The sequence below is a fragment of the Aythya ferina genome (genome assembly GCF_964211825.1).
Source record: "Aythya ferina genome assembly, chromosome: Z".
Classification (NCBI taxonomy): domain Eukaryota; kingdom Metazoa; phylum Chordata; class Aves; order Anseriformes; family Anatidae; genus Aythya; species Aythya ferina.
Genome location: NC_140299.1, coordinates 1,052,510 through 1,074,824, shown reverse-complemented (window position 1 = coordinate 1,074,824; position 22,315 = coordinate 1,052,510). Strand labels below are relative to the sequence as shown.

Here is a 22,315-nt window from a genome sequence, read left to right as displayed (position 1 = left end):
TGGGGACAACTGGGACTTGAACAACACCGAAATGGGGGATCCAAAATTTCTAAGAGTCCTACATGGCTTAATTCACTGTGTGCCTCTGAACACGCTTCTAGAAAACAAATGTCTTAAACCAAGCGAAACCAGTATTTTCAGTAAGATTGGCAAAAACAATCAGACAGGAATGAGATTTTTCTGTAACCTAAGGGCAGGCAGAAGCAAGAGACACTTTTAAGTTCTTCAGATTCAAATTAAAGGTTAAACTTGAAAGCATCCCACAGCCCAGTGGGTTTCACAGAAGTGTGTGGCTATTTGTGAAGTGTCTCTGTGCACTACCTAAGCCCCATGGCGTGAGTTAAGAAGGGAGTGTTGAAATTTCCATGCTTTTTTTGGCTTATATTAGACCCTTTAAAACTGTTGTAACCATGTTTTGTACGTGAATACATACAAATGACTACAAGCTCCAACATTGTCCCATATGTTAAACAACTCACAAATATTTCCCAATATTAAAAGACAAGGCATATTTTAGGGACATATATTAGAGCTGAAGAATGATATATCACAGTTACAGCTCCATGTTTTTTTTGGCTTGCATTCAACCCTTTAAAGCAAAGCATTTGGTTAGTTCATTGACAACTGCAGAAGAAGGGTGTGATCTTGGCCAAGCGCAAACATTACTAATATTTTTACATCATATATTTACTTTAACCAAACTCATTTATCAACCGTAATTAAAGAAAGTAGCTATCATTCACTGACAAATAATTACAGCCTCGCTTCATACTGCTGCGGTGCTTGCTGCTAAAGCTAAATGGTTATTCAGGGGTGTCAAAACTTCCTATCATGGGGCGTGGGGCAGAAGGAGGGTCCCTGCCAAACGCCTCGGGCAGATCTCGCTGCTGTGAGCCGAACATGCTGCAGCCACCTTCATCTGCAACCCGGGAGCCTGCAGCTCGCAGGTCCCAGCAGGCAGCGACCCATCACGCTCCAAAACAAACAAGGGTTTCGGTGTCCCTCAGCAGCTATCTGTCTGTTCCCTTCTGTGAACATAGACTTCTAAAGCTTTCAGAAAGCCTTTCCTACTCTTCAAGTCCTGCTCAGGGCACATCCTTATTTTCTCTGCCAACCGGTCACATCTTAGAAAGGAAAGGCTGTGCCTTAGGACGCATAGATTTACCTCCTTCAGCAAATAGTTACCACATCAGAAGTCATACCCCCCCCTTACCAGAGGAAAACAGCCTGTTCAGTAAATGCAACTCATGTACGTTTTGTAATCATATGGAAGCTTTAAAAAAAAGCATGTTCCCACCCTTATACCGAGTGCAATCGCCCCAAGAATGAGGATAAGGATTTTATACCCTCAGAATTTTATTTCTCGTTCATTAATTCCACTTCCAAAAACACAGTTAAGTTAGGAAATCGTTTCTTACTTTGTATTCTGGAATTGACAAAAGGAGGAGAGAGATTGTCGTGTGACCCGAGGTCTCTGCTCGCCATATGATCGTAGTGAGTCCCATCTCCATAGTTCTGTTAACAAAGTGGGGAAAAACAATTTTACACATTTTTACAGCATTTTTCAAAACCTACAGGCCCATATTCCCCTTCTAAGTCTTAAGTCATCTATAAGAAATATTAGTCCTTTTATTGTTTTCCTCTATTGATTCCGCTGGAAGTGATGCGTTCCAGAGCGTATTTAAAGCTGTTTCAAATTTTTATTTTGTTAGCAATTGACTTTGGTTTGCTCTGTGGGTAATCCTGAATGGGGGACTGAGATGAGGTTCCTGGAGCTTTCTGCTGTGTAATGCAGCAAAAGGCCCTCTTAGCATGAAAATCTTCTTACCCATAACATAAAAAAAAAAAAGGAAGAAGTATTTCTTTTAATGTTTTGCTTTTAAAATTTATTTCTATGTAGAAGTTTGCTCTCTGAATCACTTCGCTGCTATATGTGTGCAAGTGCCTATAAAACGAATTTCCAAGACTGTTACACAGTGGGTGTGGAGGATAACTTTATACTGAAAAATAACCCTCCGTGGTGCTAGTGCTTGTGCACACACTTCTCTAAGTGACCTGTGAGTGCCTGCTGCCCCTCCTGTGCTGGCCTGTGAGTATTTTTGGGGTGATCAGCAGCATCACAGTACCCACAGAGGAATGAATTTATCAAACCTTGGCAGGATCAGGCCCTAACTTTCAAAAACAGCCTGAGAGTAACCTTCCCCTCTCAGTCAGCAGATTAGCCAAATCTTAAAATTAACTGCAAATATTGGCCGCGCAGGGAGTTGTGTAATGTTTTGTTTCTTTGCTTCGGAAGAGCGCACAAGAAACTCATTCTCCCAGCGTGGAAACACCAGCATCACTTCACAAAAAGGGAAACAGAGAGAGGTCAGGCTGTTTGGGGTGTAACTCTGCAAGTTAATGCACAGCTTTGATTGAAAGTCCAGAATTCTCCCCAGGCTCGTGCTCTTTTCTTTCTATCGCAAAACTTAATTGTGCGCTCACATTCAAGTTTTTGCATGCATAAATAATTGTGTGTGCAAATTTAGAATTTACTTTTCAAAACATTTTTCCCCGGGAAGCAATACAAGTGTCAAGCGAAAAAAAAGGGGATAAAAATAAAAGTGACAGACGCGAGCGGTAATGACGTAATGGATGCTAAGCGGGAGGGAAGAAAAGGTGTCGGGCTTCCAGCCCTCGGTGGCAGGGCCAGGGTCCCCGCCGGGCAGCACCTGGGGACCCCCTCTGAATGTGGGCACCTACCAAAAACCCACCCCGAGGGGAAAGACAGGCCCAAGGACGAGCAGCAAAAGCACTCGGGGGCACCAAGCAGCAGCCTGCGCTGCTCACCAGCCTGGCTCCTTCACGTTAATTAGAAAACAATTAAAAAGCAATTTAAACAAACTGGCTGAATAAGGGCGTAGAGTGAGAGCTCAGCCACTTTTTGCCCAGCCTAAGAGTACTTCATGCCTTTGCAGGATGTAAACAGAAATAACGATCACGACGCTGGAGCACCGGGCGTGCAGGGGGGCTCTGCACGGAGCAGCGCTCGGCCCCGCTGCAGCCCGAGATGGCTGAAGGGTCTGCACGGCTAAAGGGTCTCTAAAAGGGTCTGGGAGCTGGTGCTGTGAACACCAGCCTGCCCTCGGGGTCCCTTCCCCATCTCCTCGAGAAGCTGCGCTGCCTCGGCCCTCTTTGGGGGCATCAGCACCAGCCACCCCAAAAAAAAAACCTCACTACAAAATGTTCAACACCAGCATTCGCTGCTCCATGGCCAGGTGGCTGCTACCACACCAGGCAAAATGATTAATTAATCTTCTCACTACCTGTTAGCAGCAGCAGAGCAGGTGCCAAATTCAATCACAGGATCAGGTTTGAATGCTTTTTTTTTTAAAAAAAAAAGAAAAAAAGGCAATTTTAAAGGGAACACAAGACCGCTGCCAACTTTGCATGCCCATTTCTCTGCACAATCAGGTGTAAAACTCGTATTTAAGATTGCAAATTTACATATGCAGGATGTCTGGTTTGGGGAAAAAGATTAGATATACTTACCCTGGATGGACTAGGATGTCCTGTATTCCCCCAGGACCCTGAGCTAGTTCTGTCTTCTACATCTAGGGACAAAAAAGTTCTTTAGGCTTTATTGCAATAATTCTTTCCTTTTGTATAGGCACTTTTAAATTAATGTTTCAAATTAATCTCCTGTTGCCTTTAATTAAGAATCAGGCACAGGGCTACTACGATGGTAGTGGCTTCTGACCCACTGCTTAAATTAACTCATTTAAATTCACAGCAGAAATGAACCGGACCCTCAGGAACATGAGGTTTGAGCATAAAATTACTCCAGTGGCTCAGCGCTCCTCGCCGCTGAGGAGCGGCTGCACTCGACCACTTCGAGTCCTGCCAGAGCCTCCAGCACAAAACCAGGTATGGTCAAAGAGTAAAAAACCAAAATATGAGAAAACAGAGCAACTGGGAAGTTCAAGTAAAGACGTATTTAGGGTGTTAACTCTCACCGCCCTGGCGAGGCTACCATTTTAGAAAAACGTTTTGGCACAGAAAAGCACATTCCTAAAGCTCAGCACATAGCAGGTAGCTCTGGTTTTGCCTTCCCTGTTTAATACAAAATTCATTGCAATCGTTAGGAGACACACAGCGTTTCAGACAGTCTGACAAAAATCACATCAAACATTTTGCATAAGGTGCTCTCCACATTTCATAATCCCCAGTATTTCTTCTGATGGTGGTATTTCCATTCCACTTTCCCCGGGTTTTTCCCAGTAAAAAATGAGATATTGTCAATGAAACCAATTTACTAGTATTAAACCTTCCTTGTGATGCTTCAAGGCTCCACATTTGTGGGAACAATGAAAAAAAAGACATAGGACCTTCTTCACGAGACACCTCAGCTGCTGGGGCCATGTTCCATGGGTGCCCAACACAAGGCCGCGCACCTCAAGGCCGGAGGTCACCCCATGGCCCAGGAGAAGTCACTGACATCCACCTCCTGCAAGCCTGGCACCCTCTGCCCAGGAGATGTACGCTTACACAACCACAGCCATCACAAAACCTCTACCAAAGCAAGTTGGGAGCCTCAAGAGACTTTCCTCTGGCCTAAAAATTGGATGGGTAGACGTACACCGGCAACCTCAGTACACGTTTCAGGGAAGCCTGCGAGTAATTCCACCAAAACCCCAGTTCACACCGGTGTGAATTCAGCTGAGATCACTCACACTCAACACAAACACATCCTTGAGTACCTTGATGGACCATATTGCTTTGTTTTTTTACATACTGTGTGCTAAATATCAAGGGATGTGCCTGGCGTCGATCTATAGCGTTATTGCACGTTTCAGTGCTATTTTCTAACTTACTCCTGTGTGCCCACCAGCACCCTAATGAAATAACAACCTTGCTTGCCTTTTGCCACGCACAAACAGTAGCTTTAATCTAATTGGAAAAAGATGCGTTTGTTTTTTTTTTTTGCTGGTTGGAGAAACTCTGAGTGCTCCCTAAGACTACAAACACAAGAGCTACCTCCCCACCTGGTATTGCTTCAGCCACTCCTGGAGGAGTAGTGGGAACCTGAGTCGCCTGAGACACAGCTATGGTCATTAGCACTTCGAAATACAGGTGCTGTGACCAAATCTGGTTGGTTTCCAACATAAAAAAAAAAAAAAAAAAGTGTATAGTTTAATACTTTCCCTCAATTACAATTCCTATTATCTCAATAACAGATGAACGTGTTAATAGCACAAGACACTCTTAGGTAAATATTTAATTAAGCTCCAGAAAAAGAAAGAAAATGTGTATCATTTACCTGACAGATCAGATCAACCATTCTATTAGGTTAATTAGGCATATTTTTAAAAATCATTTGTGTTATGTAACAGGCAATTAACTCTGTAGAGCCCTGATCCATCGCCTGTTAAAAATCAATGGATATTATCCCATTGACTTTGATGGGCATCGCACCACCCTGGAGCACAGCTTCCAAAATCCATATTAAATCCATTAGAAAAATTAGCAAGAGAGACGCACACGCAGAGATGCTGACATCGTGCACATCCCTCAATATTTCCTACACCTCTGCTTTGTATTTCATGTACCTCAACACGTGTGCCAGGAGCAGTGCCGAGCCGCTAAGGCCCCTTACACTGGTTTATGGTCAGGGCTAGGAACAAGATCTGAGTGCTTTAGCAGGCTTTTTGGGCTGCCATACTGTACTTTTTATTTATATTTTAAGAATACAGATGCCGTGGTCTTGGGGCACGGCAATGAGTCACCTAAGCAAACACCTGAGAACTGCGTTTTGGGATCTTTTTGCACCGAGTGGCCCTAAGAACAGGCAAGAGGGGGATCACACGCAGCCCCAGGCACCCTTCCCAAGAAGGGAAAGGTTTTTTATGGGCTTACAGTCAAACAGATGGTTTTGGGGAGAGGTGAACCCTGCCCACTTGTCCTTTCTGGCACCCTTTGCTGTGTTATCCCCAATTCCTCCCTTGAGCCAAGGTGCCAATGGCCAGAGGGCACCATCAGATCCTTAAAATGACCCGGGAAGAACACATACCTCAGGGCTGGGTTGCTCTTTATCATTTGCTTTGCTTTAATTTGAGTCCATACAAAGCTCAAGTTCGCCCACCGAAGTTAAAAGTTCTGGACTCTGATCAGAAAATGACAAGCAATGGCTCTTGTGCCTTATCTTCAGGGGTCGTGTCTTAGCTTTCGACCAATTTTCTTTGTATTTAGACTTAAATGTGCAAACTACACTATATTACTCTGCAAAACATCAATGAGAAGGCTTAATTAAGTAACACTGACAGATAAATCCATTTCTTTCGCAGTAATCAAATCAAAGCAGGTTGACATAACACAGGAACTTAATACAGTTATTCCCTTGTAATTGGAAAAAGGCCCTTTACTTCTCATTAAAGCAATCTTCTGGGTATTGGCATAATAAGAAGGCTCAGGGCTTTAATACTGCCCTATAAAAGCCCCAAGATACAGACCCCTTAAGCAAACATGCCAGATTATCTAATTCCTTGATCACAGTGGAACATGTAGTTATTGTTTTAAACTACTAATTCTTTATCTCGGCTACAGTCAAAAAAGAAGGAACTTGGTCTCAAACACATCATGGAGCCCTATAAAAACCTAAGCCGGAGCTGAAGAATAAGATGTATTAAGATTTTTTATTTTTTAAAAAAAAAGAACACTAGCTCTTTAGCTGGGAAATCAGGAGCTTACTAGGATGAAAACTAGTGTTAGAAATTGAAAAAAAAATAAAATAATTCTACTCTATTTGTAGATTTGCCCAGAAATATTCTTTTTCCTGCATTTTCAAGTGGAATTCCCATTTACCTGTGTGATACACCCAGAGCTCTCAGCCCTTCCTTCTGCCTGTGGCCACAAAGGGGTTATACAGTGGGGTAAAACACAGGAGCACTCAATAAATAGATGGACATCTGCACCTTGCCTCTCTATCTCAGTTAAAAATATTCTTTCAGCATGATCCAGCGAGCTACCGACAGGCCAACCCAGCTAACTTCTGTCCCCCTCTAAACGGAGCTCAAACCAACAGCACTTCTCCCTCCGACGAGAAGAAAAAGCCCCAGTAATTGCTACCTAGTTAATCTAGCCTGGATTGCTAATAATTTAGCACGGCAGATCTTACAAATCTTTTTGCAGTCCCCTAAACCTAACGCTGGGAATTTATTAAGTACCCCGTGAGGACTGCCACTTAGGTAATTAGGACACCGAAGCCCTAATGCCACCAAAGTCAACGCAGAAATCTCCAGTGACTTCTTCTCAGCGCTTGGGTTTATCCCACAGTGCACGAACTTGGACACATATGTAATTTTCTCCAGAATCTGGCTCGTGTAAATTAACCTCACTTAATCAGAAGCACGAGGCAACGCGACGTTACCAAAAGCAAATCCTCACAACCTGGGAAAGCAAATCCTGCGGATCCTAAAAGAGATGCTGAGGCTGGCTGGATTCAAGCCCTGCCACCTCTCTCGATGATCCTGAAGCACGAAGCAAGGCTTCTAGACCTTGGCTGTAACACCCAGTTCCTTCAACTTTTTTTTTGGTAAACATTTCATTCCCTTAAGAGCTTCCTAAAGGGAGGCGTGAGGCTTAGAAATTAATATATGCATATATTTTTCTGGAAATCCACCCTACTCTCAAAAAACCCTCCTCTTTGCAGGTATAAGCCAACATACTTGGGAAATCATCCAACACTATAGCAATAACGCAGGACAATAAATTAGATGACTCTGGAAAATAATTTCATTTGAGCCTCCCACCACTTCCAATAATGATTTCGAGCACGTACATGAAATCCTAAAATCACAAGCTAGAAAATGATATTCTCACGCTCTACCCCAGTAAACGGCAACACTGATATCAGAATGGCTTGGGTAGGAAGGGACCTTAAAGATCATCTAAGATCACCTCTTCCCACCCTTCTCATGCTGTCATCCCTACTTCTGCCCACAAATTAAGTAACCTGATTACTATGCTCATGCAAGTAAATAGAGAGGCACCCATTACATACATTTATTTTTATTTTTTTTTAAGAAATGCTCAAATAAAGAGAGCCGAAAGGGCAAATTCAGTTTGTTTTCATTGGCTGAACCTCCTTGCTTTGAAAGGACCCGGGTGAATTTTGGCTTCTGTGGGAGTTCCATTTGATTTGTATTTGATTTCAGTTAAGTCTGAAATTTCATCTTTAGTATTTTTGTTCGCCGAATCCAGAATAAATAATATTGCATGTTTAAACAGCAATATCCAGAGAAGCAGCACAATCGAAATCATGACTTTTAGAGAACGTGGTAATACAGTAGCTGCATGAGCAGCCTGTACTCAGAAGCATGCCCGTGAAAAATCTGGCCTTTACCCATCAGTTTCAGAGCAAGAAATACAGAATTGTTTCTTTAACTTTTCTTTAACTTAGTGCTAGGGCCATGTATTCTTTGAAAGGGGCTGAATAAACGACAGAGCAAGCCAAAGATAATTCCTGAAGACCGATAATTTCGTGCAAGTGCAAAATAATATTGATATAGTTACTTGTGTTAGTAGCTCAGAAATAGAACTGTGTTAGAAATCCAAAAATCCTGTAACAAATTTGGAAAATATTTTAACACTCAAGAGCACAAAAATGCTTGAAATGACATTTTATCCTTTGTGACCAACTAGAACACGCGTTTCACAGATGCTAAGTGCCATGCTCTTGAATTTACCTATGCAGCAAATGGGATCAGTTATGGACGACTAGAGCAAAAGGGAAGTCTCCCAAGAAGTTGTTGGTGAACGCAAATTACTTAATATGATTTCCCAAAGCCAAAAGGCAACATACTGTACTCAGAATTAATACATTTGCTTAACCTCCCTTAAAATGGCGTAATGTGTTTGCGCTGGGGGAAGGTGCCAAGGAAAAGGGTGTTAAAAAAGCAGTGCTCGTCCTGCATGTGAGGAGTGGGTGTCTTCCCAGACGCCGTGCTTGGGTCGAGGGTTGCTGGCTCAGACCGTTGTTTCATTTGTAGCATCATAAAATCAGAGTAACATGTTATATGCTCTGACCTCCCCAAAAGACAGAGGGCAAAGATGACACCAGAAGGATTGCAATGGAAAGTCTGGCAGTGAAGATGCTACAAAAAATGGCACAAAAACACACAAAAAAGGTACCCAAGGCAGCTAAGAGGAGCAGGAGTGACAGTTCAGGAATAGGTAGCCCATGTTTACTGGGGAAAGTACATTCAAAAATATGAAAATCCCTCCCTAGACGGGCTTTTGTGGTGCTGGTTTTGGAGTGACAGAACAGAAGAATGATAAAAGCAGGTTGGGTGAATGGTATGAGCTGATCTCTGAGGGCTTCAGCACTAACGTCCTTGAGGAAAGGAGTTTGGATAAAGGAGAAACAGGAAGGGTATGGACTACAAACAAAACAACCACCTTTTTCATCATTATAATTTTACCATAGACAATCAAATATACAGTTTATTTGCTAAAAAGAATATACATAAAGTAATAATTATGCCCATACGTTGAGTGTGTATGGCAAGTGGTCTATTTGCAAAATACACACTTCTGAAGCCAGCCAGTACAACCTGACCTGTATCAGAAACCCCTTTTATATGCTAACCCCGAGTATTTCCCCTGAAGAGCCTGCCAACTGGGTTGATTTGCTAACATGAGCTAAAATACACAGAACAGTGAAGGAAGAGACAAATATCTTAAAATTCCACTTTTATCTTCAAGGAAAAAAATAGCGTATTAACCCAAAGTAATTTTATAAGGGATTTAGCAGTCAAAATATCTTCAAACTAGAAGGAAGAGGACCGCGATCTCTACACAAGAGAGATTTGTGTACGCACCACAGTAATGTTTGATTAGCATTTCCCATTGTATGAATTACAGTTGTGTCAAAAATGAGAAGGGTGGGAAAAATCCGAGACTCTAATTATGATTACCATCCGCAGACAAGTATGATAAACAGATACCTCGGGATCGCTATTACCCCTTTGTGCTCTGAAGCACCTTACAAACAGCGTGTCAGATACTGCTAATACAAATTAAGTTAAACAAACCCATCTTGTGGATTGAGACCTTTTCTGCTAAGCGTTTGATTTTCCAAAAGACTGTTTTTTGCTTTTTTTTTTTTTTTTTCCTCGGAGCATTATGGCTGAAGAACTCAATAACAAATGAGCCGAGCGGAAAATGACAAAGTACAGAAGGAGGATTAAAGGCCAGCAGATGAAGGGAAGAATAAAAGTTGGTCACCTGGACATTTCGTATGCTAAAGGACTGGCAAGTTGAAAATGCAGATCCATTGATGCAAGGCTTTTTGAAGATTCTGAGCTAAATATCATCAGGACGTGATAAATAAATAGACGGGGGGGGGGGGATCTGGAAGAAGGGCTGCATGAATCTGGAAGGTGACTGGAGAAGTCAAGGACTGACTTCAGCGAGAGAAAGGAGTCAGGAGATGGAGGCACGAACAAAAGCACAGACTGCAGGGCCCTGGAAGCCGGGGAAGAAAACTTCACTCCGACACGGGAAGCAGCAGAGGATGTTGACAGACTGCGGCACAGGATGGGGGAAGTTGCACAAAGCTCAGGCAACAGCTCGGTGAGGGAAGAGGAGAGCACAAACAGCAACGCCGTGCACCTCCAGCATCAAGTTGCGTATAATTAGCCTTTCCGTGAGAGCAACGTAAAGAAAGCACAGGCTCAAAATGGGAAAAACTCTACGACTTATTTGATAAACAATTTACTATTGGTTTGCTCAAGGGATTAGATACAAAGCTTTAGGTTTTTTTTGTTTTGTTTTTTTTTTCTTCCAAGGAAATAGGACCAGCTGCCAAATATATACAATACACTTCAATAGCTTCTGTTAAAGCCACAAATAATTGGAAAATTCATTCGAATCAGATGGTCATTTTACTTTACGCCTGGATTTTCACAGTCTATACAAATACCCGCGGACAGTCTGAGGCACCACTTGACAGCACTTGCTATAAAACATCAACAGGGTAAACAACCTAAACTGTTCTCCATCTTAATATTCATCACAAAGGACTGCATTATCCCGCCTTCGGATGAGGTCATAAAACCTCACATTGTGTTTTCCACAGTTACATAAGCTATTTTCTAACACACATACGACAGCCTTTCTGCCTGTAAGGACAGCCGACTTTCACGTATCCATGCCATTTGCATAACTCCGGCATTTAATCAGCTCCTATCAGATCTGATGAAACTGTAAGCAGACAGTACAATAAAGTTTAAGGTACTGGGTTGCCAAGTGTTGTAACGCCCTTTGCAGCTCATCAGGATACTCTAGGTTTGATGTTGTCCTGGTTTTGGATCGATTTAGGGTTGAGAGTGCTGTGCTGGACACAGGGTCCAAAGCAAAATGTTTGATTGATTTTAACCCGAGAGGACACATTAGTAGGAAAGCATCCATTTCTTAGGACTCTTTCAGTTATAGAGTTCATAAAACAGTGTTTAATTTGTATGTTTGTATATAATCTATACTAAAGTACTTAATTTTACCTGAACCCCATACATGCATTCTACGCTGCATCCTAGAAATATTTAGGGGCAGATTACTTCCACTCTCCTTGTGTTCCCAGATTATGAAGGTCTCGGTATGAAGCAACGGGGCATTTGACTTCCAAACTAGCAGTCGAAGCCAAGAGGTGGTGGCAGACATTTGATTAAAATCCTGATTATGGCTTAGTGGAGGACTGGTTAGCGTTCGCTCAGAGGTTGGACTCGGAGATCTTGGAGGGCTCTTCCAACCTAGATGATTCTGGGAGCTCTGCGTTGAGTTTAAATCGACGTTTTTGTTTTGTGCATTCGTGCAGCCTATGGAAGCATGGGCTTTCCATGGAAAATCCGCATGCAGCTCCAACATCCTGACGTTCTGTGAGACAGCCGTGTGCTAACATGCTGTAAACAAAGCACATGGGCTTGTGGAAGAGAAGAATCACAGAAACGCGGCTTCGCTGCCCAAGCCAAATGAATGATTTCATGTTTAGCCACGTAAGATGAGCTCTTTCAAGAACCCAAGCTTCAAGGAGTGTCATTAGCCTGATACACAGATGACATTTCTAAGAAGTGATGCACGCTTGGACAGTAACACTCCGAGTTGTTATATGAAGAAGCTGGCACTCCGTATCCGAAGTTTTTCCAGCAGAGCAGTAATACCATGATGCACATTTTACTGTGCCATGAAACATTAGGTAAATTTGTGCTTTAGTCATGAAAACTAGACAATTCCTGAGGTTTACACCTTTAGGATTTATTACCCACAGAAGGACCCCAAAGCCTCTTGATAGAGCAAAGACAGGCACGGAGGACACGCGAGCAGTGACAGCTCCAAACGTTGGATTTAATTTAGCTCCTAATTAACAAAAATACATGAAGAGTTGGATTCACAAGGAGCACCCCTTTCCCAAATTGGGAAAATAAGCTGAATAATTGTAAGGAACAGCATCTAATAATTCACTGATCGGTTCCACTGTGTTGGGAACCTCGTTAAGCATGGGCAGTGCCGCTGCCATACATCGCACCCTCCTGGGGAGGGCTCCGGGGGCATCCTCAGCTTAATCCAAGAACTTCTGTAAAAACCAGGGTCCTGGCATCTAAATAGGGCTGGATGGGGTCTGGCACAGATCTCCAGCTCACCCTGAGACCCAATTCCACAAGCAGACCGTGCAGGAAGGTTTATGGTAAAGGCATGTAGGTGCAAGGTACATCTAGGGACTTTTCCTACCTAATAATAAAAGATGTAAATATTTGTCATCACTCGTGCAGTTTCACTTTGACCCAAACCGTCCCTAACTGTTAAAGTTGACTGGTGACTTTGAGGGTGCAAAAACAAATAAATGAAAGCCATAATTAGTGGAGGCAATCCAGAGGGCTTAAGGCCTCTTTTCTGCGAGGTCTGGAGGCAGAAGCGAGCTCGCAGCAGCACGGGGAAGGGGTCGGCTCCTCACCCCTCTGCGCTGGGGGCTTCCAGCTCCTCATCACCGCTTTGGGGATCACTGCATCTCCAGCAGGACCCCTGCCCATGACACAAGGGATGAAGGCTGGCTTGGGTCATTACACAGGAAAAAAAAAAAAACTAAAAACATGCAAACTTCTTTCTGTTTTGGGTGGGGAATAAATTCAGGGATCACTAGTTTGCGTTGAGCGGATGGCTCGGGATCGCGGGCGCATCTGTTGGGGCCGTTTCTGTATACACTCTGCTGCGATGCCGTTATCGAAACCAGATTTTGTTGCAGAGCACACCAGCAGCTGGGTTCTGTACCTCTCTGGCCAGTACATGACTGGTTAATTCCCAATATTTATGTTTCTTGGAAACAGAAAGATTAGTGAGGAATGTGTAACTGGAAAAGGCGAAGGTTTTTTTCTAAAAAGAGGGGAAAACAACCAAAAAACAACCTCCACCAGTCCAGATCGTCCAACTGGCTGTTGCAAAAGTCACAAATTAGATGGACGACAGAAGAAAGGATCCTGTCCTGATTGCAAACCATGCAAAGCTGATGAAAGGCAAATCAGATGGAGACAGAAGAAAAATCTCCAACGAAACGACAGGACATTTTCTGCCACACTTGTAGTCTTTGGAGAACAGCGCTTTAATTTTAAGTGTACTTTAGAATGACTTCATCTATATGAAAATGCCATTAAACCTGCCCTGGATGTATTTGCATTTAAAGTGCATTACGACAGCCTGTAGCCAACACTTGCTATTTAACCGGACCCCTCGCTATCGCAGGACGAGCCGTGTGTTTCTGGGCACCGAATATGAACTGACAAGGGAGAAATCCACCAGAAATCAATGCTACAGACATTTTAACTGATCCATCATGCTGTAGTGAGAAAGGATTTTCCAGGCAAGGGAGTTTATTACGGTTTCAAGGCCATGCTGTGACTTCACCTGACTTTAATCCTCTCTCTTTCGAGCAGCCTCTGGCAGAAGGACAGACCGCTGGTTCGACTGGGAACAGGCTGGGGATGGAAACCACCAAAACTCGTGCACAAGTGGTGCTGGTGCAGGTCTGGGCTTCCAACAGTCACCGCCTTCCACAAAGCTTCTTAAAATGCATTTGCCATCAAAGTTGGAAATCGGAATGGGATTGATTTGGTGGCCAAGGAGGGGCTCTGGCTACGGACCTGAGCAAACTGCTGGCAGATGCAAATTTTTTTTTTCCACGCTCGCAGACTTGAATTTGCAAGGAGAAAAAGGTCAGGAGGGAGACTCCTTGGTCCCAAGGAAGGCCTCAGACTGAGCCTGCAATTTTGCAACTCCGCAATGTTCAAAGAAAGCTTCCTTCCTTTGATTTCTGTTTTTAGTTTTCATGGTGTCTTAACCTCAGCTCATGGCTTTTGTTTGTTTGTTTTTTTGTTTGTTGGTTGGTTTTTGGTGTGTTTTTCTTTTTTTTTCTTTCAACTGCAAACAAGAGTTAGAAGTTTCCCCTTGATTCAGGGCAGAAAAGAAATGCTGGGATAATTGCATCATTTTTCCTCTGGCCCAATCTCGTGGTGCAATGTCAAGTTGGCACCACGACACAGGAGGCTCGCAATGCTCTGCTGACTGCAGCTCTGGTTCTCTTCCCACTGCTGGTACCTTTTCAGGCCCAGATCACTCACAACTCCTCACTTCATGAACACAAAATCCCAGGTAACAGTACCACGTGTGTAAGGCACCTCCTCACGGGGTCTCTAGTGAGATTTCCATCTTTTGTCTTAAGTTTTAATGTACGTTATACGCAGAACTAAATACGAGAGTATCCACTAATAAAATATGCATCTGGTCAAAGGCTTTTGGCTCGCATCAAGGGAGTAGTTTGGACTTTAAACACATGTCCTGCAGGAGGAGGACATGTCAAATCAGTTTGAAACTAACTCCAACAGTTTCAGCTCACCAGCAGCCTCCCAGTTCACCCAAACCACGTTGTAATGGAAAAGAAAAAGCATGTGCAGTCCAACTCTCAAAAAGAGAGACATACACCCACGTTGTTTATCTTAATCGGACACATTTGGGGATTAAAATACAAAGAAAGGAGCAAAACGCTTCATGAGATTTTCACCATTCAATATTTACAAAAGGAAGTCTATTTTTCTTCAATGTCGCCACTAATTAGTGGTGATGCATTTTGATTTGGGGCCTACGTAGCAGAACTAAGCTCCCTTCTCTCACCCCAAGCTGTCCAGGACCAGCCACGTGTTTCCTACACCCCCGTGGTTTTCTCAGGTACTCCAAAACGGGAGGGCAGGAGAGGAAAACGACTCCTGAATGCCTCGCTGCTGCCACATCACCACTATCCAAGCCTTCCCCGCTGCCACCCAGCAAATCTTTCTCCAGAAAACGAACACAATGCGCTTGCAACATCCAGACAAGGGAACAGTATAAACAGGTTATGATGACAACTGAATCGGATGCGTAATGCTTTAAGTGTCTACTAATTCTGCATTGTAATAGAAAAGCTTTAAAAAAAAAAAAAAAGCATGACATCCGCATGAATGCCAAATTAATTCATTATGATCAGCGCTACCACAATGAACACCAAATTAATTCATCACTGCAGAATACACAGAGCACTACCCACTCGTTAGGCTTGCTGACGACAATACAGGGATGACAATCCTCGCCAAACAGCCGCAGGAGGTCACAGGTACCGCTGCCTTGCCCGCTCAGGAGCAATCTTGCACGTGGACACGGATTTCAGCCACCTGCCCCAACACGTGGGTTGCTTTCAAATACAGACCCTGAGCATGGCCAGCTCCAGCACACGTTATTCCCTAGTATATAAAGAATTAGCAACGATGCTTCCTTTCTCCAAACCAGATCATTCCAGGAACTCTCCAGGCTTTGTCCTTTTACAGGATAATAAGGAATACCCCAAATAAACCTGCTCCAATTCCTCAGTCTTCACCATCTCTCCTATATAGCTTCTGGGATCCAACATTAAGACTGTTAGCAAGGTCTTTTCGCTGGACTCTTGAGTCAACTGCATTTGACAAAACTCAAGTTTGAGAAATTGTTTTGCGCTTTTGGAAAGTTTCCACTCCTCCAGGAACAGCTGAGGCATGGCTGCAAGCCTTGAAGCTTGTGCCAGGGATAACTTACATAATGGCAGCGTTTGATTTTGAACTGAGAGATCACTGGGAGAGGGGCTCTTGAAGCCTCCTTCATCTCCCACCTTCTGAGGCGCTGCCCTTTGCTCAGGCAGCATCTGCTATTTTTCAGCCTGGCCATATGCTCGGAAGAAACTTACGGGGCTTCGAGTCTCTCGCTGTTCCCAAAAAGGCCCCAATACCTTTGCAAGGCAACTCAGAAAAAAAAAAAAAAAACACAAAAGCCACCTGTAAGGAAAGGATGGAAACCGTTTCAGCAGCTGGTCCTCCTTGCTGGACTCGAGGCCCAGATGTCTACCCAAACCCAAGATGAAATTACTCCTCCCAACATTATGGAAAGCAGCAGCTCCAGCAGGGAACGATTCCAAGAGGAGAAGTTTCAACGTGTTGCTGGAAATCCTGTCCTTAGCTCGTCATTCAAGTCTCCTGTTTAAGTTACAGGGACTTTGGAGAATGCTGCTGAGAACTCAACCTGTGAAAGAGCCCATAGCTTTCTAAAAGCTGTTTTTAGCTAATTCTCTCCTCTTCCATTACTTTTTCCACCATCAAGAAAGAAATCGACCTTCAAGAGCTACGGTAGCCTTTGAAATGAAGGTACAGCACTTAAACCTGCAGAGATGGGAAGCTGTTCAATGTGTCCTCCATGGAGCGACACAATTTATTCAAGGTCTTGGTGGAGCACACTACACCACTCCGATAAAATACTTCTTGCTGTTACGTTCCTTAAGGTTACGGAGTGGAAAAACAACCACAAGCTCAAGGAACGGAAGTTTTACACCCACCATGTCTGGATGAAAGTCCTTCCCAGGACATCCTGCCTTGCTCTTAACTTCTGAATTTGCCAACAGAAGGGTTTTTCTAGAAGGGTTTTTCCAGCAGAATTGAGGGGAGAACTTTCATCTGTCCTCCCCCTCTCCCTTCACAGCACTTTGCTAAGCTAGAGAACACGAACCCAGCCATCACTTCCCAACCAAACCTGGCTACCTCCAAGGGTAGCAATGCCAGCTACGCTTCTCGTCTTAGAGGAGCTGGTTTTGAAACCAGAGCATTATGTCCTTTAGAGGATCCAAAGCTTATTTTCAGAAGTGCTGATACCAAGCAGACGTTTGTTGAAGAGACCATTGCAAGGGAAGGGAGTGCTAGTTCATTTCAGCACATCCTGTTTACAGCCTGTGCTACTTTCTAAGTCATTCAACCATGACAATTGTTGTCCTTCTGAATATGTTAATTGTGATATTTTTATACAGCTCCAGAACATATTTACAGACCACAGCAGACTTTCAACAACAATGAAACTTGTAAGCAGTAAATATAGGACAATCATCCAAAAACAACCAGCTATCCTTCAACACGTCTTGGCATTTGGGACACCATCGCCATTCAAAACATATGTTAGAGAAAGCTTTGCAGCACAACCCAGCTGAGGTGCTTCTCTGCCTTATGCTTTCGGTTTCGTTGCCGTTTCGGGACCTCGATGCCATCTCGGGACCTGCCACCCTCCTCTGGTGGCAGCATCCAGAGCTCACTTTGGGGTTCCTCTGCTTGCTCCCCATCCAACCTGGGAAGGGAACGGGTGGGAACCCACCAAGGGGCTTCCACCAGCAGCTGCCCAAGCACTGGGGAGGACAGCTTGGGCAGGAACAGCTTGGCCAAGAGCCCAAAGCCACCCCTGGTTCCCCCTTTTGACGTTTTTACCTTAAAATTCAGGGCCCCTCTCCCAGCGACTTGTTGGCAGCACTTTCGGGTATTTCCAACTGCGACAAGCCCACATTCAGAACCAGAGCCGCAGAGAGAGGCACAATATATTTTAATTATACATGTTTACTTTAGAGGAAAGTAAACAAAGATCAGTTTAATGAAAAGAGACTAACGTAATGGAAGCAGCTGGAAGGTTTTTTTTTGTTGTTTTTTTTTTTTTTTTTTTTAAATCCAAATCACCATTTCTTCCATTATTTAAAGTTGTGTCCAAGTTTTTTTTTTTTTTTTTTTTTTTTTTTTTTTATATTTGACATAAACCTAAACCTATTTTTTTTGTATGCTAAACAGGTACAAATGCAGTATTAAATACTGCTTAAAACCCTAAAGTGTTATGTAGTCGGTATATTTTCCCCCATTTAATTTATTCAAGGTCTCTCTTTAAAAAAAAAAAAAATCACTATAAATTTTCAGCTCTAGTGGCAAAAGGTTTATTGGTCTTTGTACTTCATTAAAGGTTTTTTTATAAAGTCATGTTTGTTCTTTTGAGTAGCAAATAAAACTACTGAAAAGGGCAGGTTGGTTTTTAAGAGACAGATATGACCTAAAGGGAACACATTTTACTGTAGTGAAATAAACTGAGGAAACAGTTTGCAGATTAAAAACCCCTTAAAAGGAAGCATCATCTTTGGAAAAAAGAGTCTTTGCCGAGGAAAACAGCTGGAAACAGGAAGCTTTTGTGCTTTCATCCTGCCTGCTTTGATACCACCGCATCCCCATATCATAAAAAGGCAAAGAGAATGTCGTCAGCTGCATCTTATTTCAACCGTGCAGGATGGGGGGAGGCTTCGTGGAGCAAAAGCAGGACTGTCCATGAATTCACACGTGCACATACATGTGTATATATACACACACGTGTACGCTTAGTCTTTCTTTGAGTAATTAATCAGGAAAATGAGCGCAGGTTCATTACCTCTTCCAAAGCAGAGTACAGCACCTTCTACGCTTCTCGTTTGAAATAAATCTCAGCGCTGCCTTGATTTTTGGGGAGAACCAAGGCATTTGGTGGCGGTGCTTCTCCCGTGGTAGCCTGGCGGTGTCTGCAGACCTCATCACCTCTGATGAGGTGGCTGTTTTTTCCAACACCATCTCCATCTCGAAAACCCAAGCTGTCCTCCTGCTGAGCGATGCTACCAGCTTCTGAATTTGGGGGTTTTTTGGTTGCCCAGTTTCAAGACAGCTTCTGACCAGCAGCCACTGAGAAGCTGGTTGTGTTCTTCTGCGTGCCTCATCCCCAAACACGCTCGGCAAACTAACCCTGTTATAAAGCAGCGCAGGAAAATATGACATGAAGCCTTCCAAAGCTGCTAGAAGCTCGGGCAAGGCAGCAGACTTTTCTTACTCTTTCCAGGCAGCTAACCAAGCGTATTCTTCTCTTAATTTTTTAATACTTTCCTGTAGAAGAGCGTTTCGATGCTCTGCGTGACACGGGGTAAGAAAACAAGAGGTATATACACAAGGACTGACAACCTTCAATTTGAAAGTTTCCATTAATGGAATTAATCATGTTTACACAACTTCCCGCTGTTAAACTTATTTCATATCCTCATATCTTTCATCCAAGCTATTTCCCCTACCAAGAACAGAACAAAAACTTCCCCAAGGGCACGGGATCCAGTCAATTGTTAGCAGTAAATGCTCTCTCCTGCTGTCTCTTTGTCAGCCTGTTTCAGGCTCTCCTGGCTGCGGCGAGCCAAGGTTGCTGCTGCCTCGCTGCCTACCTATTTCCCAGTCCGAGGCCACTTTTTTCTGCTCTTTTCTTCTGTTTTAAGCCAGACGGGAGTGGGATCGCTAGGCAGAGCTGGCTTTCTTTCCCCGGAGCAGTGGGGCAGTGAATCGATGTGGATGGTGCTCGTTCCCCAGCTTAGTTCTCCACGCAAAGCTGTGACACTTTTCACTCTGGGAAGGCCAGGAGCATCCAAAGGAATTGGATCTTCAATTGCTTCTCTATGCAGAAACCAGCACTAAGCAGCATCAAGTCTCCTCCCTTTCATACATATCTACAGCTTCCAGCACAGGACATGCCACCCTGATGCCCAAACCCAGGCAAATAAGTTTCCCATAAGATGTCATAGCAGCTTTCTGAAGCTCAAAGCCTCGAGTTCTAGTTTTTCCTCGCTACTTGCACACCAGATATACCCTGAATCGAAGAACACGCAGATGTATATCAAAGTATATGAAGATGCACCCAGAGAAAGGCTCCGGTAAATCCAGGTGATAAAACCTAAGTGCACGCATTGCATAACAAGGCTGCTTTACGAGCACCGAGTCTGCAGTCTTCTCCCCTAAGAACAAGCAATTATGAAGGTGAAGAAAGGTAACGGCTTTAAAACAACACGCTAATCCCAATATTAGTGCCTCGGAAAGGGAGAACTGCCAGGAATTTGGAGTAATGCCCAGTTATCTGTCTTACCTTCAGTAATAAAACCGTGCTATAACCGTGAAGATAGGATACGCGCTAACCTTGTTTGGGTGGGGGGGTTGGGGTGTTTTAACTGTTCATCATAACACAAGCGATAATCTACTGGCTTTAGGAAGAGCTAGAGATACTCATCAACATGCCAGCATGAAGTCTTTTATTTAGCATATAAGTTTTAGAAGCCTAGTTCACTTCCCTCCTGCGAACGACTGCTTGATTCACTTTAGCTACTGAAATAAAAAAAATAGTGAAAAAAAAACTGCTGGAAGGGGCAATAGTTGACTTGCTGTTCCAAGACCAAGCAATTTGGGGCAAGGAGTTGGGTTTGACAAGATCTTAGCAGCCGTCTACACAGCCTGGGGACTCCTCGACCCCCTTAGCATCGCGCTTGGTGGCAGAAGGTGGCACCGGGCTGTCCGCAGGAGGAAGGGGTGGCATGCCCACCTGGGAGACAAACAGCTCTCAGGACACCACGTTTCACACCGAGCTTCCTATTCCGGGCAAATCGGATGTAGAATTCCCATTTTTTTAATCTGGGAGACTGCAGAGCCGATGTATAGCAACATTAAAAACACACAGAAAAACAACCACGAGCCTCAGATGCCTGTTTTCTCTATGTGCCCAAGCCAGCCTCCAATAGCTGTAAATAAAATTATAGCAGCAGTTTGTTTACAAGCAACATCACAATTGGAACAATAACAGACTAGTCACAAAACCAACAGAAATAAAATATGAGTCAACTCCTGCTTTGCCAGACTGAGGGCTCAAGATGGGCCTGCGCCGTCCCTCGGGGATCCCAGCGCTATAAGCACAATAACAGCAGGACATGCCTCATTTCCTTCGGCTGCTCACCATGGCTCTCTCCGAGATGTTTGTAAACTTCCTTCCTCTACGCATCAGGCTGTCAAACTGTCGTCAGTTCAGGGGGACTAATAATATCCTGTTGATGCCCGTGCTGATCGACCTCGAAACAAAATAGCGGCGATGTACGGGCCTTTGTGCACACAACGTGTTGGTTAAGGGAATAATCCAGGGACAGAGCCATGAAACTCGCTCAAACAGACCAGCTCTGAGGATTTCCAGCTCTTCTTGAGCTCAATAATGAGGGATTTTGAATTTCACCAAGGAGAGCACACACAGCTCCCAGGGAACCAGCTCCAAGGGAAGAATATCGACCGCTTGTACCTCCTGGGCAGCAACACAACAAACCCAACTCCATTTCTGAACCAGAAACTCCATTTCTGAACCAGAAACCTTCAGATCCTCAGGATAAACGCTGCCAGAGGAGTTCCTCGGGGCTGGGAAGTCAGCTCTGGGTCCCCAGAAGCAGCACTGGCTTTTCCAGCTTCGGGAGGAGGAAGCGCACACACAGCGCAACTGGGAGCCAAACAAAAGCCATTGTGTAGGGAGCAGCACTAACGAGAGCTGATGTGGCTTGGATTAATTGTTAAAACACTGAGGCAGAACTAGAAGGATTGGGATGCGAGGGGGAAGATTTGTTTACGGGACAAATGAAATCGATAGGATCAGATTTCCCCTCCTGATTTAGGGGAACTGTGACCTCCTCACCCCATATCGAACAATAGGAAATATTTTCCTTCTCCTCTCTTTGGGAAAGTGGCTCTGACTTGGTTTATACAGGAATTAAAACCAAGAGGGGCACGCAGGCTCATGTTCTTGAAGCCACATCTCTCTGAAAACCACGTATCTCAGTGTTCACACAGGGAATTAGGCATCCACATGGGTGCCAGCACCTTTACGCTAAATAACTTGCCTGGAACCACGCAGCAAATAGATGTACATGCCAGGACATAGTGGGCTATTTAAAATCCCAGAGGCTGGGGTGCGAAGTTCTACAAGTTTATGTGTGTATTTCTGTGTACATCCCACTCCCCTTCCTCCTCCCGTGTGGTTATTCATGATTTTGGGATGAACAAATCCAAAGTGGAAAGGCCAGCAGCAGAAGGGAGAGATGTTGCACTGCGGGACAAGGGCATCCTCAGCACTCCAG

The 22,315-nt window shown here is 44.0% G+C and overlaps 1 protein-coding gene across 29 annotated transcripts in view; it reads right to left on the bottom strand.

Annotated features, from left to right (window-relative positions):
• Positions 1–22,315, bottom strand: part of LOC311426864 (transcription factor 4) — a 178,042-nt gene that overhangs the window by 118,347 nt on the left and 37,380 nt on the right. For 23 of the 29 annotated variants that reach the window (XM_084503628.1, XM_084503629.1, XM_084503627.1 and 20 more), the window contains 2 exons: positions 3,532–3,593; positions 1,419–1,515 (listed from right to left, as the gene is read on the bottom strand). The exons of 5 other annotated variants lie outside the window; for them this stretch is intronic. In XM_084503628.1, the coding sequence (XP_084359754.1) occupies positions 1,419–1,515; positions 3,532–3,593 (159 nt within the window). Of the gene's footprint in view, positions 1–1,418; positions 1,516–3,531; positions 3,594–17,825; positions 17,901–22,315 lie in introns of those variants that run through there. One more of the 29 variants, XM_084503613.1, reaches the window with a different exon arrangement.